The sequence below is a fragment of the Colossoma macropomum genome, unplaced genomic scaffold (assembly GCF_904425465.1).
Source record: "Colossoma macropomum unplaced genomic scaffold, Colossoma_macropomum, whole genome shotgun sequence".
Classification (NCBI taxonomy): Eukaryota; Metazoa; Chordata; class Actinopteri; order Characiformes; family Serrasalmidae; genus Colossoma; species Colossoma macropomum.
In genome coordinates this window covers 1033345-1061021 of record NW_023495007.1, presented here as the reverse complement: position 1 = coordinate 1061021, position 27677 = coordinate 1033345, and the positions used below count along the sequence as shown (strand labels likewise).

Sequence of the window (27677 nt, the reverse complement as noted above, 5' to 3'; positions counted from 1 at the left end):
TCTGCTTTTTTACTATTATCACTGATCACAAACCTCCATTCAGCCTCAAGAGCCCTATGAATGCAGATCCCACAGGGAGAAGTGCTAGATGGGTGCTTGAATTGGATAAGTATGACTACCAGGTCATCCATCGGGATGGGAAGCAGCATGCCAATGCTGATGGCGTGTCAAGGAGACCTGAAGAGGCCGTGCCCAACAAAGGCATACAGCGTTCGATTATCAGCACAGAGCAAGCTATTATGACAGTTCCTCCGCAGGTGGATCTGTCAAACTGCTCCAGTCCCAGCTGACCTTCGAGACACCTGTCAAACATTTGGAATTGATCTGGATAATTTGAGACAGAAACAAAGGACGGACTCCGACATTACAACTGTCATGTTGTGGATTGAGAATAAGAAATGGCCGGCATTGAAACAACTGTAGAACGCATCTGCTAATTTGAGAAAACTCTGGCATGAATTTCCTTGCTTAACATCAGCTAATGGAATCCTCTGCAGGAAGGTGGTTCCACAGGATTCCACACTTCAGGTGGTCCACCCCCTATCCCCCCAACCCCCCCACCCCACCCCCGCTCTTACACCGCACATTCATTTCAGGGGATGGCAGCTGACATTAATTAGCTGCACCATCACCTCACAGGGCAACAGGTATATGTTAGTTGTATGGATTACCTCGCTCGTTATGTCAATCTGTTTCCTCTCAAAGATCAGCGTGCCACCATAGTAGCTCAATGTATCTATAAATCACCAAAGGCAAGCGTGACTACTGTGCAACCCACTATCCTCCCCACCCCCCCACCACACACACTCACTCACTCACTCACACACAGCCCACGAACACAGAGTCATCCTCTCCCCCTGTCGTCCTCCTGCTGCCCGCGCTCTCTGCAGGCTGACTCACTGCTGCCGAGGAAGCAGCCAGCTGCTGTGCAACGGCCGAATAGCAGTGAACTTCTTTGCTCTGTGCTCAGGGGAACAAGCAAGTTTACGGCAACATTCAGAACTCTGATCTGTCTGATACTTTGATAACATTAACCATAAAAACCATTATCCATACAATTTTCAGCTAATATCAAAGAAAAAATCAGGTACATTTAAAACTTTTGGTCATTTCCAGACTTACTGTTTTAATTACTACTGTTAAGGTGCACCCACTGCTGACATGGGTGCCCACAGGTTCCCAGCTCTGGACCTGGAGTACCCCCTGCACACTTCAGGGTTTTCTCTGTTCCCAGCACATCCACTTCAAGTCATGAAGTGCTTGTTAATGAGCTGTGTTGGGAATCATTGCTCTAGCCACTAGCGGGGTATAAAGTCCCTAACATTGCGCTATGGAGCTGTGAAACTATGTTGTATGGAGCACCATCCAATTTTTTGGGGGGATGAGTTGGAGTAACATTTGTGATCTAGAACCTACAATCCAACATCAGAACCTGGCCTCACTAATGTTGCTGTGGCTGAATCCAATCAAATCCACACAGCAATGTTTCAACATCTAATGCAAAGCCGTCAAGTAGAGTATGCCCTTGTTTTCAGAAGAAATGTTGGATGAGCAGATGTCTACAAACTTTTGGACACATACTGTAAGCTATGCAATGACCCCTATATAGGGTATACAGTGGATCCCAGTGGAGTATTTGCCTATATAATTTCAAAATAATATAAAATAGGTTAAGCTCAGTGATTGCAAACAGTAGAACAGCACCAGTGCGAGAAAGCATGAAAGGAAGCCAACATAGTGGTGCAGGTTGCACTGCCCATGCCCATGAAATCAGCACTGCAGTTGTATTCTGGACAAAACAAAATTTCATAAGCAATGGGGTTGTATCTTTGGTGATGCTGAAAGCTATATAATCACTGTAATGAGACTTTTTTTGTGTAACATCTGGAAAGTACTCACATTAAGGGAGAATAATCACATTTACTTTCTGAGGCTGCTGTTGAAAAAAGAGGGAAGAATCGACTTTTCTAAAATACACAATGAAAATGTAAAAATTGAAGTAAACAATTTATTATGACTATCACAGCCATTAAAATCTCATTAAACAAATAAAACACAGAACACGTATCGTGTTTATAGTTTTATAACATTATAGAAAAACAAATACAGTACCAACATCACAATGTACCTGCTTGTTTAGCTTATCCAAATTCAAGAGACTTTAAGACTAACAATACTACTTAGAAAAACGGTGTGGCGGAATCTCCAGGAAATGAGAGAATCAAATTGGCTCAATTTCACACCACACTATTCAACCAGTGTGTTACAGCAGTAGTGCATTTTTTAAGGGATGAAGGTGCAAATACAGGCAGCACAGAGCTGCTCTCCTTGGTCCAGTATCTAAACTTAGCTGGAAACTGACTACAGTCTTTCATATCTGCGAGTTTTAGTAGAAGATTCAAGCTTCAAGTATTGATCCACTCTCCCTTCATGTCAGCCTAATCTAGCTCTTGTAATTAAACAGAGCCGAACTCGTTCATCCAGGCCTCATATTTCTCCAGATCAGCAGCAGAGACTGACTTGGAGATCTTCTTGAGAGCGAGTTCAAAGTCCTCCATAGTGACAGGCATCTGCAGCTCGTCTTTAGAGAGTGCTCGGATTTCCTCCGGGCTCAGGCCTTGGATCCGCCGTCGCATCGCCATCATGGACGCATCTCTGTAGAAACAAAAGTGCAATATTATGAAAAGAATATTGCTGTATGCTATGAAAAATGTGTGTATCAGTGAAGTTTTTAATTACCTTGTAGTATTTCAATTAAATTTCACTCAATTAATTTACTCACATATTTCACTCAGTTTCATTGAAGGCCATTTGGAGCAAAACATGTTTAACCCCTTAAATGGCCAGGGCTCACTAGTGGGCCTAAATTTTTATGACACACTTCTATAACCTAAGAATAGTTCAGCCAGCTTGCACTGAAGTAGTTACTGAATAATAATCCTCAGTAATACGCCTGGCATTAAACATTAAACATGGTTAAACAGGCACATTAAGATGTTAATAAAATTTTGTGCATCACCGAAAAACGTAGTCGTGACAATGTGACAAAAAAGCACGTTTTTAAGGTCTCCATCAGTGGGAGACCTCAAATCTGGACATACATGCATATTCATAATAGGAATTACTACAAACATCACAACTAACAATGAAACTTGAAGCCTATGTGAAAGTAGCCCTTTGTTTCTTTTGAATTATTCATGATATAGTGAGCCGAGCGCTTACCTAGGTCTACGCTGAGCCTACCTCATCAGACGTCTGAATCCTGCAAGACTACAGGACGCGAACATTCAGGTTATTTGCCTGCTTTTTCAAGATGGTGCAGTGTACTTAGGTAAGTTTAGGGCTTTTTTGTTAAGATAACTATGTGTTTAACATGGGACCAATATTTGTGTTGAAAATAAATTAGTTTAGTGTTAACAAATATGTTCTAGCTGGAAAGTGTCTTTTGGTACTGAAGTACTGATGTGATTATGTGTTAATGTAAACACTTAAATGTTTTCTTTGTTTCTTCCAGTTACATGGTACTGTTTGCCCTACAGGGAAATGTGAGCCAATCTGTGCAGGCCCCAACATATACAAGTGACACACTGGCAGCAGGATTGGAGATTCGCCTGCATGGGCAAAACTGTGCTACACTGCATGAAGATATCAGATAATAAAAAATGAGTGGTTTACTGCATTAACAAACAACTGAAGTTTTTTTTTTTGCAGGATGTCCAATCCTTTCCACAAAGTGCCAGAGTGGCAATGGACTGTCATTCCAACACAGCAGGAGCTCACATGATCAATTGTTTAACGACCAACTGATTTTTTGAGGAGAATCATGAGTGCTACGGTTTGTTTGGAACGAAAACCTGCAGCCACACTGTCACTTTGTTGATAAGATTGAACAGTCATAATTTACAGCAATGCTGAAATATACACACAAATACACACACTCACATACTCACACACTCACACACTAAGACTCATGCTGGCTCTAAAGTAAGCTAAACTTCTGTATTTAGGTTACTGTATTTGCTGTATTTTACAAACATTTTACACTTCTAATACGATTTATAAGTAAAAGGTTACAGAAAAATATTAAGGTTAGTTTGCTAACTAGTGTAGTAATGTCTAAACTTAGCTGCTGACAGATTGATAAATTGGTTAGATTAAACAGGATAGTACAGTGCTTGTTTTTGTGACTAAAACACTGAATGTAAGGATAAATATTAAAGCTCTCGTACACATGCCATTCTTTGTATTGTTTTATTAAAGTTGCCACAAGACCTTGTGTAAAAGACATCAAGTCCTCCTTGGCAACTAAGGGTGCTTTCACACCTATCTTGTTTGGTCTGAACCTTCAGACTTTTCAGTTTGGTCCAAACCAAAATAGCAGGTGTAAAAGGTACCCTGAACCACAGTCTGGACCCAAGGACCAAAACTGGGTCCAACCAAAAGAGGTGGTCAGTCCAGATCAAGCCGAACCATGGTTCGGTTTGTTTGCAGTGTGACAACACTTTCTCGGATGGTTTGGACTCTCAGACCAATTACAGGAAGTTAAAGCAGGCTATTGTCACCCACTGAACAACAGAAGAAAAAAAAAACGGAAGAGAAGCAAAAAAGTCAAACGTGAATATTTTGCTCCATTCAAACGGAAAAGGCTACCTGCCGAATTGACAACACGCCGACTTGAGACGCATCCTCCCCCTACAAACCAATTAATGTCAAGTATAGGGAGACGCAACCAATGTAGGTGATGACAACAGGATGTTGGTATGTCATGCAAAGTTCTTTGGTGCTCTTGCTAATTTGCAATGTGAAACCAAAACTAACCAGATCAAATGTATACAATGTAACAAAAACATGAACCTTGGTTTGGACTTGACTTTCAGGTGTGAAACCTGAAACCTCCTCCGTATTAGACATGAAAACCTACCTCTTTAAGGTCAAGTGATTAAATGATTTCCCTGGTTTAATTACTGTAAACATGGCCTCCACGATCCACTTACTGTTTTTTTTAATTTATTTACATTCAAATTTTGTCAGCTAAGGCCAGTTTTTTTTTCCTTAATATAAAAAGTTTCAGATGTGAGCTTCTAAATTTCCCTTTGTACAGCTTAACCTTTCACAGATGCTACTAGGTAGCCTTTAAAAAAGTAATAAGCCATGAGAGACCGTGTGTTACTGCAATTTTATCACAGGAAGGGTGTTCTTTGACACGACGCGATTTTTCATAAAATAATTTATTATTAATAATAATCGACATAAACAAGTATTCTGCCAAGAAATGCAGTTCCTTTAGAGTACGGTGTCATTGCCAAGCAACCACGGATCACTGAATGAGGAGGACGTTCGGTCGCCCATCGCTGTATACTGTGGTCATTTCATGATTGTTTTCACTTTTTGTCATATAACAATAAACGTAAGATAACACAGCACTGTTTAATGCAAAAACTTTCACTTTAGAAGTACCTTTTTGGTCACTAAATCACCACAGCAAGTCTTATTTAGCATCAATCCAGCAGCGCCCCTCTTTTTGTGCCGGGGCTGAATCTCAAACGGCTCCCTGCTCCCTACATTTGAAGCGTCTAAGCCATTCAAGTGGTATTTTTTAGACTAGGTGTCTTCAAACGTTTGGACACAGTGTGTGCACACATTTTGGCTGTTTTCTGACATACCTGCAGACGTTGGTGATATCGGCGCCAGAGTACCCCTCAATCTTCTCAGCGATGACAGCCAGGTCAACATCAGGTGCCACTTCCACCTCCCTCAGGCTAATCTTCAGCAGCTCTGCTCGCCCTATTGCTAAAGAGTGCAGTTTCAGTTACTACAGGGGTTTTCCATTGCACTGCACAGTTTAATGTTTTTCTTTTCGTGTTCCAGGGCACCTAATTCAGCCCATGAAGGGTTTGATAAATAGTTGATGAGCTGAATCCAGTGTGCTAAAGCAGGGCAAACATGAAACTGTTCAGGGCACTGTTGTAGTACTGTGAATAACAGTATCATTATTATAATTCATTAATCTGCCTGCATGTATGTACGGTGTAGGGGTCTAGCGGTAAGTGTATTCATCCCGAACCATCACAGTACAGACGTTAAGGTTCAGCGCATGCAGTCGTACAGAGAATATGAAATTAAACGTACGAAACGGGACTTGTCCCTCTCTGCAGCTTGCAGTTTTTTTGCACCTGTGAAGAGACTCAACATGAAGCCTTATAAATCTTTGCTTCCCCTGCTCCTAACCACAAAATCATAGCTGAGCTAACACTGTACACATTAGTTAACGTTAGTGACTTTCCCCATCGAGTGCAAATCAACCCACACTACAGGCTGTACCAACTACCTTGGTGGGGATTATACAATACTACTTGGAACAAACTATAACTTGCACTACTGTCTGTTCAAAATAAACAAAAAGAAACCTTACACATTTGGGTTTTTTGGTTGCTTTTTTTCCTGTTGTACCGAGCCCGTAACAAACCGTAATGTCTGAACCGCAGTGTGAACAGAACCATGACTTCTGTGTACAATTACACCCCTAGTACAGTGCCATGAAAAAGTATTTGGCCCTTCTTGCCCTTGCCCTTTTTTCTATTATTGTATATTTGTCACATTTAGATCATTAACATAAAATGAATTATAAGACAAAGAGATCAATACCAAACATAAAACACATTTTTTATTTAATTATTATTGAACTGATTTAAGGAATCTGGAAAAAAGTAATTACTACCTCAGTAAGTCAAGCAACAAACCCACCATTCATAAGAATACAGAATTAGGAAATTAAGCAGGTTATGTCCTATAAAAACCTAGGTGTACATGTAGATGCAACAATATAAAGGATTAGTCTTATTTCATGATAGTGATATTATTGATTATATCTTCAGTAAAATACAGCAGCTTATTCTTTGCAGGTTAAAATCATTTGGGGCCAATAACAAGATTTTATCTTTCTTTTACACTACTGTAATCTAGAATGTGATGCAATACTGTGTGACAGCATAGTATATGGTATATTTAGGTGAAATCGAGGACTAGATTGCTTAGACAAATTAGTTCCAAGATTGTAGGTCAATCTTTGGAGGATGGTTTTACAACAGCCTGTAGGAAAAATATGGAAAGATTAGCGTGTAGTATTTTGTCTGATCCATCACATGTGCTATGGGGTGAATAAAACATGTTTTAGAGTACAAAGTTCAGGACTTAATAGGTTTAGGAACTCTTTTGCTCTGTCATTTGTGGTACTTAATCAAAGGAGCAGACAGTTTCGATACATATACAATTCCTGTGCAATATTAGGAGTAGTGGGGAGCACTGTGGAATTCAGAGATGTTGTTTAAGTGTATTGATGTAACGTGTGTTACATGATTGTCTCATTGTCTGTGAAGTTTTTTTTTTCCTGGAGGATGTGAGTGTAGTGTAATGTAGCCACTGAGCCACTGGGATGCAAGTAAAATTTCAGAGAATTCTGACACTATATAGTATTGTATTGTAAGATTGAGCTGATTTAACAGACAGGCTTGAATGTAGCCAGCAGTCCTGTTGATTATGATCTCACTAATTTTCACACATATTGAAATTTGCCATCAGAGTGATTAGTCACCTCAAAGTTTTTATAATGGAAATGAATACAAAACCATTTGTAAGTTTCTAAGACACCTGTTAGCTACAGCTGTTGCTACTGTAGACCATGGAAGTTATTAATTATAAAGGGGGAACCGCTTTTTCACAGGGATGATTCACATCCTAGATATTTTTGCTCCTTAAATAAATAATAAATTAAAATATCTTTTTTTCACATTAGATGAAGTCCTCTTCATTTTGTTTAAAGATCTCTTGGATTGTTAAAAGAAGCACTCACTGTGACAAATATGCAGTAATAGAGAAAATCATGGAAGGTGGCAAACACTTTCCATTTGTCATCCAAGGCATGAGTGAAGCACCTGAGTGAGAAAGTGATTCATTCACAAGAACACAAGGCCAGTGACTCAGTACTTTGTGAATGAGGCCTGTTATGTATGATCAGTAAAACATTCTCTTTGTGTGAGTGGGATGTCTGTGTGGGTGAACTGGAGGAGCTGTAATTGCTCATGTGCAGTGAATTGTCCTCCACAATTATTGGCACCCTAGGAGAACATGAGCAAAAAAAAAAAAAGTTATATAAAAATGTCTATTTCAACCTTTTAGTGAGGTGAAATTATTAAAAAAATCAAAAAAGTAGAGATGACAACTTATATTTATACTGAAACCTTGAGTTAGAGCGATAACCTTAAGTTAACATATACGTTATATTATATTTAGGTTCACAAGAGGACGAGGCTGAAGTTGGCTTTCTATTCACCAGCTTCTTGTTTGAATCTTCCTGTTCCATCTTAAATAGTGACAGTATTCTGAACTCAACGTCACCATAGTTAGAACTGAATCGTTTTCCAGCAGTCATGAAACTTATCATAAAATGTCATAGCGTCATATGAAGCATCCGCAACAGGCAACACAAAACTGCAGAAAGTATGTGAGCTTGTAACCTCGCAAAGGCACTTTCGGCTTCGCACAACCCTCGAGAATTTAATTTCGCAAGAAGTATGCTGAGGCCTTTAAGCTTCTTCAGGGTGCTTATATGAAGTCTATGCGTATGTGTGTGTGTCCCTGTGTGACTGTGAATGAGAATGTGCAAGAAAGAGACCGACAACTTGGTCATACCAGTGGGAAGAGGAATATAAATCCTCTTTTCCAGCCTTCTCCTCAGTGCTTCATCAATATCCCATGGGAAGTTGGTTGCAGCCAGGACCATCACCATTTTAGAGGGGTCATCATTTTCTAATGCACCCCCTACACCTGCATAAGAGTTGCCAGGATTACGTAATTCACAATATGACTGAAGTTCAAATGAAATCAGAATCTCGCTGTGCCGGTCTCCTGCTTACCATCCATCTGCACTAGCAGCTCAGACTTGACTCGACGACTTGCTTCGTGTTCGTCTGATGTGCCACGTCTCCCACAAATAGAGTCAATCTCGTCAATGAAGATAGTAGTAGGGGCGTAAAATCGAGCCTGTTAAATACAGAAGACTTTTTTTAAAAAAAAAACATTTAGCATTTTCTGACTTGTTAACTTATGGCCATTAATAGGAATTGAAATCCCTGAGACACTGTACACTTCTATTATATTTTTTAAAGATTTGTGATATGAAATTGTATGATATGAAATTGTAGTATGTGATGTATTGTCTGCAAATTATTCCTCCAAAAAAAACTTTGTTTTATCTCATTAAGCTTACGCTTTGTTCACTTTAATCTTTTTACTAAAGCAAAGAAGAACTGTGAAGATCTGAAAGCTATAGAGCTCAGTGACTTTAAGTGTAATACTGTCATAAGATTCCACCTTTGCCACATATCAATTTGCCAAATTTGTGCCCTGCTAGATCTGTCATCCAATTGGAAGTGCTATTATTGTAAAATAGAAGTGTCTAGGAGCAACAACAGCTCAGCCACAAATAGCAGACCACACAAACTCACATGGCAGGGCAGTCAAATGTTGAAGCGTGTAGTGTGGAAAAAAAACACCTATCTTCAGTTTCATCACTGTCTGCAGAGTTCCAGACTGTCTCTGGAACCAATATTAGCACAATGTGCACAGTGTGCATCAAGGGCTTTAAGAAATGGGTTTTCATGACTGAGCAGCTGCACACAAGCCTAAGATTATTATGTGCAATGCCAAGAGTCTGCTGGAGTGATGTAAAAGCATGCTGCCACTGGACTCTGGAGCAGCGGAAATGTGTTCTCTGAAGTGATGAATCTCACTTCACTATCTGGCAGTCTGATGGACGAATCTGAGTTTGGTAGATGTCAGAAGAACATTATCTATCTGAATGCATAGTGCCAATAGTAAAGTTTGGTGGAGGAGGGATAATCGTCTAGGGCTGTTTTTCATGGTTTGGCCTCGGCTCCTTAGTTCCAGTTAAGTGTAATGTTAAGGCTACAGCATGCAAAGACATTTTAAATAATTATATGCTTCCAACTTTGTGGCAAGAGTTTGGGGAAGCCCTTTTCTGATCCAGAATGACTGTGCCCCCGTACACAAAGCGAGGTCCATTAAGAAGGACTGGTGTGCAGAAACTCCAGTGGCCTGCACAGAGCCCTGACCTCATCCCAACTGAACACCTTTGGGGTGAACTGGAATGGCGATTGAGAGCCTTCTTATCCAACAACAGTGCGAGACCTCACAAATACTCTAATACTTTAAAAGCCTTCCCAGAGGAGTAACTACTATGAATTATAGAGTAATCACTGAGAGAGGAAGGAAACAGATGGATCCTTAAAGTTTAAGGAGTTACCATTTCAAAGAGCAGCCGCACAAGCTTCTCCGACTCTCCACGGTACTTTGAGGTGAGCGTGGAAGACGATACATTGAAGAAGGTGGTGCCACACTCAGTAGCTACAGCTTTAGCCAGCATGGTCTTGCCTGTACCTGGGGGTCCCACCATCAACACACCCTAAGAGACAGTAGAAACAATGGAACAGCACGCAAGTTTAAAGAGAAATCTTTTCAAACTAACAATAAAATCATGTACAGACACATACACTCTAAATAAAGGTGCCAATTACAAAATAACCTGATCGCACTTGCAAATGTATGTAAATACAAAAAACAGAAAACATGTTTTTTGAGAAATGTCATGGGTCTTTTGACTGGTGCTGTAATCAGAGTGACATAAAATAAAATTTCTATGCCAAACATTGAGCATAGTGCTGGGCAATATATTTTCTCTACCGGTATTCTGTGATACTGGCATACCATTTCCTGTTTTACTGATATTTTTAGCAATATATACCATATATCACATACCGTGATATATTTAAAAATACCATGATAATGAATTTTATTAGTAACTACCCAGCACTATTTTAACATATAGACAGCTCTTCAAAGAGGACAAAAGACCTACATCATCTACATATTAATTTAATATTTAAATCTAAGCTAGTAAGTCAAAATGCAAGTTGAAATGAAATGACTGCGAGTGAAATTGAAATCTGACTCATGTACAAATATCTGCACCAGGTTCAACACTCTGACCTGAGAGAACGGTCTGTCATTCTGCTCAGTACATTAATGTTTTACAATTTTAAAGCCTATTTAATTTTGTTTTGACTCCTCTGGCATCCAATACTTTCATGTGCAAACATGCCTCGGTTTCGTTTATAAAAAGTGGTTTAGGGTCTTGTCATAAGGCACAACATACTGCACACACATCATGATTATGTGGACATCGTTCTCGATTATTCCAGTAACTCCAGTTACCAATAACAAAGACATATTTATTTAGACATATTCAGTTATCTAAGTTTGGGAGAGATTAGTTTTACATTGTGTAGGGAGGTCATGCATTTTTTAGGCTACCGAAGTTACTCAGTGATTTTAGTCCCGCCCAAATCCGCAACCTCACTGACTTTTGACACAACAAAGACTGTATAAAATTAAATTAATTAGAGTACCTCAGCAGTCAGCTCGTCATTTCGTAAGCTGCAGCATGAGATGTTTGTTTAGCCGCCGCAGTGCAGACCGAGCATACGAGTATACAGAGAGTGGCGCAAGACTCAGACGGCGCACAAACCTAACGAGAACAAGTTAGCGTTTACAGTAGTGCTTTCGTCACGGCAGTTTTCTCTGTGATGTGGTGTGATAGAGGTATCATATAAGCGCCTGCGGAAATCTGTGTCTGACGTCATTTGGAAGATACTAAGTATTGACTGCTAGGAGGCAAGATCAACCTAGGCCATTTTAGGCCTGTACTGTAACTGCTGCATACAGTGAAAAAAAGACATTTATATTGTTATTAGGAACTATTTATAGGGCAATTAACAGTCAGCTACAATTTCATGTCTGTGACAGACCTATTGGCATGATGCCATAGTAGAGCCACTTTTGGTTCCCTAAAAACAATGCACAATCAAATCTCAAACATGTATCTTTAAGAAACCAGAAGTGGTGTTTTGAATGGTTCCATTGAAGAACACTTTGTGGCACCCTTTTTCTTAAGAGTGTACATACAGCATCATTTATACACACCCAACTATATATCGTCACTGTTAGAACAAAACTTCGTACCTCCAAAACTGTAGTTTCACAGGAGAAGGGCAATATATAATGTAAGTTAATGTAACAAGTTTTATTGTTTTATTTCATCTAATTTTGGACCATTTCTATCATGAAAGTTAGACAAAAGCTAAAGTGAAGCTGAATACATTTTGTTCTGAGAGTGTCAACATAAACCTATCTGACTGAAATAATCACAAAGCTCACCAAGGCTAAAATTTACGAAACGGCACCATCAAGTGGACTAAAATATATGTAGCATTTTCAGTATATGCAAGACTCAAGTTTTAGTCTAATCTGGTTTATTTTACAAACTGTCATTTTCCCAAGAATATCTTGCTCCAGGAGATAATATTTACAGGGTGTGAAAATATTAAGATTTCATTCTGTTCTGCTGTCTTTCAGTATTTTTTCAACTTCCAGGGTATAAAACTTTAAACTTCTGGGAGCTGCAAGGCATAAAAGCCAAAAGAGGGCATACATGTGTTTTCTAAGCGGTCATTAATTCAAACAATTTTCAACAGCAGACGTGCAAAACGTGTTTGTTTTTGTGAACATTGAAGTGTGTCACATATGGGTGTCTGAGTCTGATTGGCAAGGTCCAACATATTAACCTTCCATGGGCGCCGGATGCCCTTGAAGAAATCTGGCATCCACATTGGCAAGACCACAGCCTCTCGCAGCAGCTTCTTGGCATCCTCCAGATCTGCTATATCGTCCCTACATGAATCATAACATACAACAGCTTGTGTGAGTCACAGTCAAGCACTGAGTCATTCACCACCACACTGACTGACAGCTGTCACTCACACTGCAGGAGTCCAATCCCACAGAGCACCACAAAGCAACAAGGCAGTCAGTTGTTTTAGTGATAAGAAACATATTTAACTCCAGGATGTATTACATTAGAAAAATACAGACACATTTCTTTCTACTGAAAAACACACTCCTCAAGTTAAAAAGTCAGTAAACACTCTTTCATTTTAGAGATAATATAGAGTTAGGCCGATATATCAGCTGGCTGATAATATCCGGCAATATTGACAATCCACTGTCAGGCGTGCTCCAATTATTACATAATCTCCTGATCGGTATAATTTAAGATGATTGCAAACATTACAGCTGACTGTGCTCTTTGTCTACCATTGTTAAATTTCACAGTTATATTGTGCTGCAACACAAAAATGAATTGGGTGTGTTGGTTTGAGGCAAATAAATGTAAATAAATGAAAGCAGTAGTTACATGCTTACATCGAGACATCAGGAGGCTTATAAAATCAGAAAAGTTATAACTTTGTGCTCTAACAGGTTTAAGGCAGTGTTAGCGAGGTTTGTTTATTTGTTAGCTACATAGCTAATCCTAGCAATTTTGCATGACTGCTAGCAGAATGAGTGTCTTTTGCTTATATTTTCACTCTTGTAAAAAACATGAAGCATTGCTTAACTCTAATAATTCTGTGCATGCAGTATTGATTTAACAGTACCGGTGTTAACTAACAAGCAAACATACCTAACAAGTTAGCAACCAGTGTTCGCCACTAAGTAAACACATGTGACAAGTTAGCGACCAGCGTTAGCTATAAGTAAACACATCTGACAAGTTAGCACCCAGTGTTAGCTAAACACATGTGACAAGTTAGCGACCAGTGTTCGCCACTAAGTAAACACATGTGACAAGTTAGCGACCAGTGTTCGCCACAAAGTAAACACATGTGACAAGTTAGCGACCAGTGTTCGCCACTAAGTAAACACATGTGACAAGTTAGCGACCAGTGTTAGCTATAAGTAAACACATGTGACAAGTTAGCGACCAGCGTTAGCTATAAGTAAACACATGTGACAAGTTAGCGACCAGCGTTAGCTATAAGTAAACACATGTGACAAGTTAGCGACCAGTGTTAACTATAAGTAAACACATCTGACAAGTTAGCACCCAATGTTAGCTAAACACATGTGACAAGTTAGCGACCAGTGTTAGCTATAAGTAAACACGTGACAAGTTAGCACCCAGTGTTAGCTAATAAGTAAACACATTTGACAAGTTAGCACCCAGTGTTAGCTATAAGTAAACACATGTGACAAGTTAGCACCCAGTGTTAGCTAATAAGTAAACACATCTGACAAGTTAGCGACCAGTGTTAGCTAATAAGTAAACACATGTGACAAGTTAGCACCCAGTGTTAGCTAATAAGTAAACACATCTGACAAGTTAGCGACCAGTGTTAGCTAATAAGTAAACACATGTGACAAGTTAGCACCCAGTGTTAGCTAATAAGTAAACACATGTGACATGTGTTTATTTCAAGATGGCGCCGAGTATGGCTGCCGTGTTGCGAGCTCCCGCTTACTTTTGCAGTTTTTTGTTGTTTTTGTGTTTGTTTTTAACTCTTTTGCACTAAATGTTACTGGTTTTATCACCTACGACCGACAAACACTTCTGGAAATCAGATCGTCGATCACTCACCGGAAACCGGACTTTGAGTTCCATAACGCCGATCCTTTGTTTACTAACACTGGAGAGGCGCCACTCATCTGGGCCGCCCGGCCACGCACCCGTCGAAGACGCCGGAAAAGAGGCAAGAGAGCCGGCGTGCTCGTCAGACTCAGACGACGTGCCCATCGGCCGCCTCTTCCCACCATATTACTGGCTAACGTGCAGTCCTTGGAAAACAAGTTGTGTGAGCTTCATGCACGGGTCGCCTTCCAGCGAGAGATCCGGGACTGCAGCGTTCTCTGCCTCACAGAAACGTGGTTATCCGATGAGGTCCCTGATAATGCCATCGAACCCGCCGGGTTCTCTCTGCACCGCGCCGATAGAACCAAGCAGCTCTCCGGGAAAAGCAAAGGAGGAGGTGTATGTTTTCTGATCAATAACGCTTGGTGTGATCGGAGGAATGTACATTTCATCGAGTCTTTCTGCTCGCCGGATTTGGAATATCTCATCGTGTTTTGCCGGCCGGCGTGGCTGCCCCGTGAGATAATGGGACTCTGTCTGGCCGCGGTGTACATCCCCCCGCAGGCGGACTCGGACCTCGCGCTCGGGAAGCTACACGAGGCTATCAGCAAGCAGATGACCGCGCGCCCGGAGGCTGCACTTATTGTTGCGGGGGACTTTAATCGGAATAACCTGCGAACCTACTGTCCGACATTATTCCAGCACGTAACATGTTTCACTCGGAAAGACAGGATTTTAGACCATGTTTACTCCAGCATCCGGAACTGTTACAAATCCCTCCCCCGACCCCCGTTCGGCAAATCAGATCACTCCTCCATCCTGCTCCTGCCCACCTATAGGCAGAAGCTGAAACGGGGGCCGGTCACTACCAGGGAGGTGCGCCGCTGGTCTGACCAATCAGACGCTATGCTGCAGGATTGTTTTGATCATGTGGACTGGGAAATGTTCCGTGATTCGTCGGGCAGCGTGGACGAGTACGCAGACACAGTCACCGCCTTCATACGCAAGTGTGTTGATGACGTAGTGCCCTGCAGACAAGTCCGCGTTTACCCCAATCAGAAGCCCTGGCTGAACTGTGAGGTTCGCTCCGCCCTCAGCGCACGCAGCGCTGCATTCAGAGCGGGAAATACGGAGGAGTACAAGCAATCCAACTACGCTCTCCGTAAATCCATCAGAGCAGCTAAACGTGCGTACAGAATGAAAGTGGAAGCACAGTTCAACACAGCCAACACACGAAGCTTATGGCAGGGGTTAAATACAATCTCTGACTATAAAACTGCCTCTCGCACTCTGCCCAGTACCAGCGCTGATCTGCCGGACGAGCTTAATAACTTCTACGCTCGCTTCGACGGAATTCCCGCAACACCACTGGAGAGCGCCCCGCCCACCGCTGATCCCAACGCCCCCTCCGTCTCCGTAGCTGATGTGTGCAAAGCCTTCAAGAGGGTGAACCCACGCAAGTCAGCAGGACCAGATGGCATTCCCGGGAGAGTGCTTAAAGCCTGCTACAGGGAACTAGCAGGAGTTTTTGCAGACATCTATAACACCTCACTGTCTCTCTCGGTCGTGCCAGCTAGTTTCAAACTAGCCACCATTGTGCCAGTTCCAAAGACAGCTAGTATTACCTGTCTGAACGACTGGCGACCTGTTGCCCTGACCTCCATCGTAAGCAAATGCTTTGAGAGGCTGGTCAGAGATATCATCTGTTCCTCACTGCCTGCCACCCTGGACCCACTGCAATTTGCATATAGGCGGAATAGATCCACCGACGATGCAATCGCCCTGACCCTGCACACTGCCCTCTCCCACCTAGAAAAGAAGGACACGTATGTGAGAATGCTGTTTGTAGACTACAGTTCAGCATTCAACACAATCGTTCCTTCGAGGCTCAACTGCAAGCTCCGGGATCTGGGTCTGAACAGCACACTGTGCAGCTGGATCCTGAACTTCCTGACGGACCGACGGCAGGTGGTAAGGATGGGAAGTATCACATCCTCCTCTTTGACCCTCAACATCGGAGCCCCCCAGGGTTGTGTGCTCAGCCCGCTCCTGTACTCCCTGTACACCCATGACTGCACTGCTAGACACAGCTCCAACGTCATCATAAAGTTTGCTGACGACACAACAGTTGTGGGCCTGATCTCCAACAGCGATGAATCGGCCTACAGAGAGGAGGTTAAAATCCTGGAAAACTGGTGCCAGGAGAATAACCTCTCTCTAAACGTCAGTAAGACCAAGGAGCTGATCGTGGACTTCAGGAAGCAGGAGAGAGTACACCCATCGATTTCCATCAATGGGACTGCGGTAGAGAGGGTCAGCAGCTTTAAGTTTCTCGGTGTTCACATCAGCGAGGACCTGACATGGGCAGTGCACACCTCACAGGTGGTGAAGAAGGCCCACCAGCGCCTCTACTTCCTCAGAAGGCTGAGGAGGTTTGGCCTGAACCCCAGCATCCTTAAGACCTTCTACACCTGCACTGTGGAAAGCATCCTGACGGGCAGCATCACCACCTGGTACGGGAACTGTACTGTTCGTGAGAGGAAATCTCTGCAGAGGGTGGTGCGGACAGCACAGTCCATCACCGGGGTTCAGCTCCCTAACCTATTGGATTTATACACCAGTCGCTGCCTGAGGAAATCCAGAAGGATTATGAAGGACCCCTCCCATCCTAGTCACTGTCTGTTCTCTCAGCTGCCGAGTGGTAGGAGGCTCAGAAGCTTAAAAGCCAGAACCAGTCGGCTCAAAGACAGCTTCTTCCCCCATGCAACCAGGCTATTGAACAGCCAGTAATCACTGCTCTGCCCAGCCCAACCCTTCCCATTACACGTACGTGCACCCACTGTACTCCCGCACTTTACTTGCATAGCTGGACTTTGAATACCTATCCAAAGACAATACTCTCCCCCTGCGCTTCCACTTAACTTCCTGTACCTTGCACTTTACTAAATACTCTGCCACCTACTGTACCATCTTCTACCTCCACACCTAGTGTGATTATTTGCACATCTACATAGCATTGTAATATCCATTACTATATATAGTATATAGTTGATTACACTCACTCTACATTCCCAGTGCAATATTATATGTCTCGGTGCAATATTATTATTTTTAAGTTATTGTGTAAGATTATATGTATATATTTTAGTTAAATTGGTTTTATCTATTCTTCTATCCTATCTATAGTTTTGTTTATCTATGTTGTAAATACTGTTCTCTGCATAAATTGTGGAACTCGCACTCAAGTTTTTCACTCACCTGTGTCCCTGTACTCTTGTGATGTGACAATAAATCTGATTTGATTTGATTTTGATTTGACAAGTTAGTGACCAGTGTTAGCTAATAAGTAAACACATGTGACAAGTTAGCACCCAGTGTTAGCTAATAAGTAAACACATGTGACAAGTTAGTGACCAGTGTTAGCTAATAAGTAAACACATGTGACAAGTTAGCGACCAGTGTTAGCTACTAAGTAAACATATCTAGCAAGTGTCTACTGAGCCTCAACTGGTGTGTCCTTAGAGACCTTCAGTTGACCACAATCCTTTACACATAGCTTAAAACAATTTGACAAATGATGGAAACACTCATGAGTGGCAAGATGCTACAGCACCAGAGTCTGTAAAGAAATACAATGAAGTGTAAATTCTAATTTAACCTTTTTAAATGTGTCACGCTGCTTAGTTAGTCACAGTTCAGTAAGGTGTGACATGTCAGTACAGCCTGTGAGAGACCGCCTCAATGGTTAGAGAGTGAGCACTGAAGAGGAGCCTTCATACCAGTGCTAGGAAGGTTGACTGCAGCCTTCACTTTGAGACACATTCTATGCACATTTTTTGCTTTGTCTCTTCTACCACACCTGATTTAACTCAGTAACTACTTAACAAGCACCTCCTTGCCTTAGAGCATGTGTGTCCAATCCCAGTCCTGGAGATCTACCACCCTGGAGAGTTCAGATCTAACATACCTGGCACTAACATTCAGCTGCCCCTAAGGGCCTTCATTACCTGCATCAGGTGAGTTAGGCTACATTTACACAGCAGGTAAAAGTGGCCCAAATCCGATCTTTTTCCTCAAATGCATTAAACGCATTAAATCTGACATTTTCAATTCCGATTTGAGACGCTTTCATATGTGGTACTGAAATCCGATACGTATCCGATCTGCGGCAAAGCGACTCAGTCTGAACAGCCAGATCGGAATTCATGCGACTTTTACGTCAGTCTAGCTCGACATTCGTCATAATTTCGCGCTGCTGAAACTCAAACATTTAGGCTGATGTTTCTGTACCAAAACTAGAAGAGACTCATCGCAACCGCTACGTATTGGAAGAGATCTCGAACGAAACGGCCGAACGCGGCCGGAGGAGACCGAGGCTTCAGCGTCAAAGAACAGTTTAAAGAATCCGAGGACACGCTGTGGGTGATGAGTCCAGCTGTCAACCACTGGAACTTCATAATCGCTCCTGTGATGCTGGCGAAGACGAAACAGAAACCTCCGGGAGCGACTGGGGTTCGGTAGCCATCATGATTATTTACCTCTGGACGAGCACGCCACGTGAAGCTCTGTTTTTTTGCGCATGCGGGTCGGTTTAGGAGCGTGATCTGTTCAGACTGATGTCGCATACAGGACACATTTAAAAGATAATGTGAACAGCCAAACAAAAAAATCGGATTTGGTGAGAAAATCAGATTCCTGCTGTGTAAACGTAGCAAAAATGAACCCCACCACATCTGGTAGAAGTGTGTGTACATTTGAGTACAATAATTTATCAATATGAAAAACGTTTGATTTGTGGTTAACTAACCAAATCAATATTATCTAAAACACCAATAAGGAGAACACAAATACAAAGGAACAATAATACCACCGATTTATGCACATGGCAATCCAGTACAAATGTGGATGTACTTACTGCACATGCAGTGGTATAAACAAGTGCTGCAACTATTCCATGACCCATTTGAAAATTTTATACATTACAATGTGCTTTTGCTTTATGTGAGTGACACCACCCAAAAAATCAAAAATACAAAACACAGCTAGTGCAGGGGTATCTAATAATACAATATTCAAATGCAATAACATGGCATTTAAATATGTTATTTTATAAAAATCTCTTCACACAATCACATCACCCTGACATCTGGAAAAAACTCAAGATGTTGTTTATTTTACATTTTGTTCTTTAAAGTTTGGTCAGTAGGGGGAGCAGTGCACTCACTACTTGACCTCTTAACTCCACCTACAAGCACAGCTAAAGGCTAACAAGCTGCTGAATGTTCTTGTTTTATCAGTCTCTATGAAACATCTGAAAGAATTAGGGCCTGCCTCATATAAATTATATGTAAATGAGACACTGGTACTAATGAGAACTGATCATTCTGAACAAAAAAAATAAATAAAAGAATGAACCCACATCAGAATGTACCCACAATCACATCTGGTAGAGGTGTTTGAGCTCAAAAAAATGCCTGATTTGCTACAAACTGCATGGCAATCCAATATAAAAGTGGATGTACGTATTTTACATGCACAGTGGTATGAACTGGCTAGGCTGGGGCTTAATTTCACACTCTGAAGCTGATTCATTATTTGCACAAATCTCTGCTCGTTTGCGCGTTGTAACAATGTTTCATGAGTCAGGCACAGGGTAGTTCATACATCTTTAAAGGTGGTCAAATCTAGGCTCTTTGATGAATAAGGGCACTAAAACAAATGTACTGAAATCTGATACATATCTGATACGTAGCACTGTGACCTCAGTCTAAAAAGTCAGCATAAATCCAACTCAACTTTCATCATAACTTTGTTCCATGGAACAGACCCTTTATGATAACGCCTGCTATTATGTTTGCAGTTTGCCTCTTCTTTACTCTGGAGGATGAAACAGACAAGCAAAAGCAGACTAAACTAATAAGCATGGCGCTTTCAAATGAAAGATATCAAACTAACAGCTATTGAAAAGGCCTCGCCTATATCTAGTCTCTTTATCCCTTTTTCGGCACTGTGTTTGGGCACCTTTGCTAGCATTGTTCCTCACGGCAGGTAAACAAAACAAAATGTGCTTTCCTTTCTCTGTTTGGTCGGCTTCCACAAACAAATAAGCAGAGAAATTCACAGTTTTTACTGCTGTCCTTGTCCAGCGTGGTCATTTTGGTGTCTGTTGTTCGTCTTCTGAGTTTAAAGTATCAGTTCGCACATATTAAAAGTTCAATGTCATGTTAGAGCCTATTAACATTCGGTATCCTTTTGCACATGCAGGTCAGTTTTATTATTATTATTATTATTTTTTTTTTACAACCCCATTTCCAAAAAAGTTGGGATGCTGTGCAAAATGTAAATAAAAACAGAAGGCAATGATGTGCAAATCATTTAAACCTTATATTTAATTGAAATTAATACAAAGACATCAAATATTGAAACAGAGAAATTATACTGAATTTTTTTTTAAATATATGCCCAATTTTATATTTGATGCCGGCAACACGTTTCAAAAGAAGTTGGGACAGGGGCATGTTTACCACATGTTTACCGCTGTAAGCATTTGGGAACCGAGGAAACCAATTACTGTAGTTTTGACAGTGAAAAATCTTCCTATTTCTGCTTGATGTAGCATTTCAGCTGCTCAAGATTTCGGGATCTCCTTTGTCATATTTTTCACTTCATAATGTGCCAAATGTGACAAGAAGGGTCTGGCTGCAGACATGCGCTCTCAGCCTGACATGCAATGCCAGCCTATTGATGACGTCAGTGCACGCTCTGCCACGACAGTGTTTTTGTCTGTTTCATTAGGAAAAACAGCGAAACACGTACTGCTGGACAGTTACACTGAATGTATATTAGTGTTGCCATACTGATAATACGGTAATTAAATATGGAAACTTTCAAAATAAAACCACGATAAGACATAATGTCGTGTTTAATCGTAGAAAAAACAAAAAGGCTACTGTTGAAACTCATGAAAGCCATGCTGAAGACGATTAGAACCGGTTATCAAAAACTGTAATATTGATTAAAATAGAACTTACTATTAAACAACCTCCTAGAAAGTTGTCAGACCACGTTGTCATAATTTTCTGAGGAATTACATTTCAGGAGTGACAACGTAGAGAGCACCAAGCAGACAATGCTGTGGGCACCAAAACAGTACGTTGTCACAGCGTAACTGTGTTTGCAGGGCCGTCAGAAATAAAACCTGATGGTTTTGCTTCCTAACGGGACTTGCCTTGATGGTTACCGTTAGAGGCCATTAGGAAACGATCTAATGTATGTGGAATCAGTCCCAGAAGACCTGATTAAACGATCAGAATCCTTTACACTGTGATATCAGTCCATCAGGAAAACACAGAATACCATTAGTGACTGAAAACCACCAGGAACCAACAGACACTTTTAGGGTTTTTTTTCAACAGGGAGGTACATTAAATGTAACTCTCTAGCCAAGTTATGGACAAAAATGGATTAAGTGATGATATCGCTAAGCAGCAGCAGCCAAAAGATACCGTGTTGTTGGGCTGCTTCTGCCATTGTGGCAGAGAGTGCGTGTGCACGTGACGTCACTGGGGCTGAGAGTGCATCTGGCTGAGAGTGCATGTCTGCAGCCAGACTCTATTGAATGTGACAGGTGACAGGTCTAGACCACAGTCAGGCCAGTTTAGCACCCAGACTCTTTTACTATGAAGCCATGCTGTTATAATACGTGCAGAAACAAGGCCTTTCCTGAAAAAGACATCACCTAGATGGCAGCATATGTTGCTCCAAAATCTGTATATGTCGTTCAGTATTATTATTCTTCTTTGCAATGGTAGAGTTTGAACTTGCATTTGTGGATGCAGCGATAAACTGTGGTCTTCTTGAGTCCCTGCACTAATTTCAACTACAGAGTTTTGTCTGTTTTCAGTGCAGTGCCACCTTGGAGCCCAAAGATCACAGCCATCCAATATTGGTTTTGTCCTTTGCATACAGAGATTTCTCTGGATTCTCGAAATCTTTTAATGATATTATGTACCAAAGACGATAAATTCTCAGTTCATTGCTATTACACAAGGGAGTTCAATCTTCTCCGCAAAGGGCCAGTGTGGCTGCAGGTTTTCACTTCAAACAAGCTGCAGCACATCTGACTCTACTAGTTTAATCAGTTGATCTTAGTCTTCAAACATTTTATCAGGTGACCTCTTGCTTTATTGGAGTGAATACCTGCAGCTGCGGATGAGACTGGACCACCCTGTATTATAATTTGTTATTCTTGAATTGTTGCACTTTGCTCACACAGGCTTTCTCAGAGTGGTGAACCCCTCCACATCTTTACTTCTGAAAGACTCAGCCTCTCTGGGATACTCTTTTATACCCAATCATGTTACTGACCAATTGCCAACGAACCTAATTAGTTGTTAGATGTTCAACCAGGTGCTTTTTTTTAGCATTACACAACTTTACACAAGTCTTTTGTTGCCCCTATCAAATATAGGGTTTAAATGATTTGCACATCATTATGGTTTTATTTACATTTTGCACAGTGTCCATTTTCTACATCATTTGAACATGACAGCATGTCCTTTTGTGTGAAAGGATAGATAAATAGATAATAAATTGAAATACTCCAAAATAACATAGAATAAAACCTCTTTACATTAACTTAAATTAAAGGTTAAGAATGTTTTTGCCTTCTCCTGTAAAATTACTATTTTGGAGATACATGTTTTTATATGGTTTTTCATGGCGTGGCTATGCAGCCTTAATGACAACGGTCAGACTGGAATTCTTTTTTTAAGTATTAAAAAGTTTCAGCCTTTCACATTCTCTGCTAATCTTGAAGAACTGAGAGCTGATCAGAGCTAATGCTGTTTATGATGAAGGCTTGTGCTGTTCGTTTGGTTATTCATTGTTGTTGTTGTTCATGACGTATGGTAATCATTCGGATGAATCGATTAGGATGAGCATGTGAGGTTTGTTTCTGAACACAGGTACATTCACACCAAAGAGGCAGAAAGATCACATATGAGCAAAAAAAAAAATGAGTTGTAAGGTATGTAAAGTGAACTTGGCCAAAGAAATGTGCCAAATGAGAACTGACAATAATATCTGTACATAAAGCACATACTCTAAAGCTATTGAAGTATAAAATTAAAGTCTAGAATATAAACATAAAATTATGTCAGCCGAGCTTCTCAGAATCTCAGAATTCTTAGTTCACTGAAATCAGTATAAATATAAACCAAAATTGTTCATATCAGTGAAGCCCTAATATAAGAGGATACAAACTTCAGTATTTACCAGTGGATGTTGGGATTTCTTGACACAATGTCTCTCTCCAGGGCTTCAACCAAGTCACTGTCGTAACCTGTACCGTCAAATTTCTTCAACTCTCCGTCCCCTGCCCCCTCTTGGACCCCCTTCTTGCCCTAAGGAGACACACAAATGCTTATTTATATCTTGCTTGTTTACTACTTTATTTATAAATGTAGCATCTATTTATTAATATCCATCAGAATTGTTTTAACGACCAGCAATAAATTAATTAATTAATCACATTTATTAAGTATAACTCAAAAATGATCCAAGTAATTAACCGAAAACTTGAGTAAGGCAGGTAAAAGTACTGAAACCTCAGCAGGATAAACATTAGTGTTTCTTTCTTTTGTATAGGTCAGTATTTGTATTTTATTTTGGTTAGTATTGTGATGCATATCCCTTCTTTTGGATGACAGCTTGAAGTGCAGAGAGATTGGAGAGTGAAGGAGAGTTTGCACAACTGATGTTTAACCAGGATTGTTGGATGGTCACTTTTGGATGACCTGAGCGTGGCAGGTCTTAAAAACTTCATCTCTTTTTACCACTTCAACATTTTTCACACTTGATTCTAGAAATTTCAGTCAATCTCTAATCTTTACTATCAAGAGATTATATTTTTTGTCAGATTTATTCAACTCAATATTCAGGATTTCTAACTTTCCTTGTCTTTCAGAATGTTAATGAAATTTAGAGTCAAGTACGTTGGATGGTAAGTTGTAGATCTCTGGTTTTAACGTGTATGCATTTCGATTAATGTCCCAACATTTGTTTTGAAGTAAAATTGGGTGTTAGGTGTTTTCTAGCTTGCTATTGTGCAGTTGGACTCAAAATATTGTTTGATGGGTCAAAATACAGCTGAAATTATGAACTTTTGATTATGGTAAAGCACAATTTCCACAATACATTAACAAATTAAAATATAAAAAACAAATGATGACTGAAAATTACTTTCGAGGCTGTACATTTCCCCAAGAAAGTAAAAGACAGTGTAAGGTGGGATTTGGGGACAGAAATAGGGGATGTTGTACTGGGAGATACATTCAGAAGTTACACTAAGGCCCATGTGTCAAACACAATTCCCACGGCCTCATATTAGCCCCTTTCACATGTGCTACACTACAGTCCCCAGCATGCACTGCAATGTACTGTGCACTCCGATTCTCCTACCTCTACAACATTCTATGGGACTGCGGTTCCAATTCTACGCAGTTCCACACCAGTCATATCACCAAAATGAATTTCAGCTGCAGTAGGTAGTTTTAAAAGGCCGAGTACCTGGGGACATTTAAATTTAAATATTTCAAGCGTCCGTGTAATATTTCAAGGTCTACTACAAGTGTCTCTATTTTATTGTTAAAATTTTTGCATATTTTAAATAAGCAATGGCCAGTTCAGGCTACAGCACAACAGACAGCCCACAGATTTGATGAGATTTTTTAATATAGCCTTTTTACTGGTTGAGTTTGATACTAGGGTAAAGGCCAAAATAAACATTTATAACCTTTGTTTTCTTGCATTTAAGCAAGGTTGGAGTCGGAAGGTGAACCTTGCCAATCCCTAGACATTTCTAGTGAGGAATCCTGTGGATTTCCACTTAGAAATTAAATCTGTTTCCTTTGGAAATTCTTTTTTTTTTTCATTTATAACTGAAATGGCTGTGATCACAACACCAATCTAAGGCATACTTCCCTAAACAAGATTTACACTCACTTTGTCTTCTTTAGCTTTGGCTGCACGGGCATCACGGGCACCGGGTTTATCTGATTTAGCATTAGGCTGGCCTTTCCCTGCAGGCCCACGGGGCTGCATCCCAGGTGAGTCCTTGCGTTGGGGTTTCACACCAGTGTTTGGCCTCTTCACCTGGGCAGGTGCTCTAGGAGTCCAAAGAGGGAAATGGGGATTTTTTTTATTTCAATTGAATTCAAACCAATTCAGTTCAATTCAATGTAGTTAACTGGTCTAACTATACTGAGTTATACTGTTACCAAACCACTGCTTATCATACATCAATGTATTAAATAGTCAGTGAACACACACACACACATTCAATTCTACATACTGAATCCTACAATCTAGAAGTCAGTTGAACCTAAAACATTTACTTAATGTGGTAACACGCAGTTTAACTAGTTTAATCAAGTCAAATAAACACTTTGACTGAAACAAAGCAAAGAAAAATTATACTTCAGAAAATGAAAAGCAATATCTTTCATTAATGCAATTCTCACAAACATTTTAAATCAACTTCTGTCCTGTTCTACTTTTTACTTCTTAGTGTACATATTAACAGTATTTTTTAGTAATATATTTTTAACAATGTACATTACACTTTAAACCAATGTCACGACTAGCACCATGCCACCAATGTGTCAACCTACACTTCCTTGCACATATCTGCCAGCCAAAACACTATTTTTAGTAACTGAAAAAACAGAAGAATACCGGGCATTCTTCATAAAATGAAAATCCTCATGAACAACCCTTTTGTTGATTTCATTGACCAACACAACAAAAGAACTAACTACAGCAGGAACCAACATAACGATGTACCTGTGTTCAGCTGGAACAGGGGGTGGCCAGACAGCAGGGTCCCTTGGGCATTCTTCTGGTTGAGGATTGGGAAGGTCAACTGGCTTATCCACCTTAAAACTCTCCAGAGTGTTTACAATGCTTCTGACCTGTTCATACTCCTCCACCAGCTCCTGCCTTACCTGCATTCAGCAGATAACATTATGCTCACTGTCCCATTGTTTCTCAAGTCACAAGAATACCTGAAATCACTGGAATTGTCTTTAGAAAATGTATAAATAACTTCCATCATACACATGTCTATACAAACTAAGGATGTAACTCTCTACTTTCTGAGGCTTACCTGCTGCCACTTGACCTTCAGTGCAGGATCTCTTAGAGACTGACAATGCTTGTGGATCTGCTGTATAACTCCCTGGTAGTATACCATGGAAGAGTCATAGTTCCCAAGCAATGCATATTCTCTTCCCTTTTTAGCATTGTCACAAACCTCTGCCAAATTCATCATGTAAAAATGTGTAAAGGTGAATTTGCACTGGGGGGGGGGTCCAATCTGAGAGCTCAGAATTACATTACAGTTGCTGGATTGAAGGTGCTTCTGCTGATGTTGCTGACTGAAGATATGCCATAGGAGTCAAAAAGTCCTTGCAAGTTAAAATAACAGAGACATTAATTAGGCTATAGAGGTTATATATTCGAACATCACTTCAGCACAGATTGCCTCCAGTTGGACTACTGAATAACAGCACAGCAGTAGTTAATCAGAACCTCAAAAGATATCAAAGACATCAAGTGACATCAAAAGAGCTATGCTATATGATAGTAATCTGGATTTATTTAAAACGAGCATTTACAGCCACTAGACAGACAAAACGACGTATAAGGTACAGCTGAAAAGCAAGATCCGAATCAAACCAAATATCAGACAATGGTTACAAGACATTTTTAAGCGCTTGCTTTTTTTTTACCGTTACTATGACTGACTAGGGATTTGTAGTTTAATCCGCCCAGATCTACAAGACAATTTAGTGTTACTTCGGTTAATGGAACAACAATTCCCATAAGGCACTTGTGAAATACGCCCCAGACGTAGGCCACCGAAGGCAACAGAGATTCGCGTGGTAACAAAAAAAGGAGACTAAAATTTGCTTTACGATTATTAAAAAGACATACAGAATTAAAGTCTAATACTGCATGCAATTATATACTCGCATAACGTTAACATTTTTGAGGTTTTACCTTGTATCTATTCTTTTTGACCGTCTTAGCCACAGATCTTCGCGCACTAATGTTACCATGGCGGCGGAGAGACGCC

At 40.6% G+C, this 27677-nt stretch overlaps 1 protein-coding gene across 1 annotated transcript; it reads right to left on the bottom strand.

Annotated features, from left to right (window-relative positions):
* Window positions 1-2397: 2397 nt before the first annotated feature.
* On the bottom strand, window positions 2398-27677 carry katnal1 (katanin p60 subunit A-like 1). Its single transcript, XM_036560993.1, has 11 exons — window positions 27602-27677; window positions 26706-27006; window positions 26384-26544; window positions 25544-25706; window positions 23816-23943; window positions 12699-12804; window positions 10322-10480; window positions 8913-9039; window positions 8689-8823; window positions 5664-5790; window positions 2398-2655 (listed from the first exon to the last, which is right to left on the bottom strand). Exons 2-11 carry the CDS (start codon window positions 26868-26870, stop codon window positions 2457-2459), a joined length of 1470 nt encoding a protein of 489 aa, XP_036416886.1. The 5' UTR covers window positions 26871-27006; window positions 27602-27677; the 3' UTR covers window positions 2398-2456.

Bases quoted from the DNA above. Each gene is read 5' to 3' on its own strand.
- katnal1 (XM_036560993.1), bottom strand. From the start codon at position 26,870: ATGATGAATTTGGCAGAGGTTTGTGACAATGCTAAAAAGGGAAGAGAA. The intron at 26,545-26,705 runs GTAAGCCTCAGA...TGCTGAATGCAG, and splicing joins TGAAGGTCAAGTGGCAGCAG to GTAAGGCAGGAGCTGGTGGA. The intron at 2,656-5,663 runs GTATGTCAGAAA...TTGTTTCTACAG, and splicing joins GATATCACCAACGTCTGCAG to AGATGCGTCCATGATGGCGA.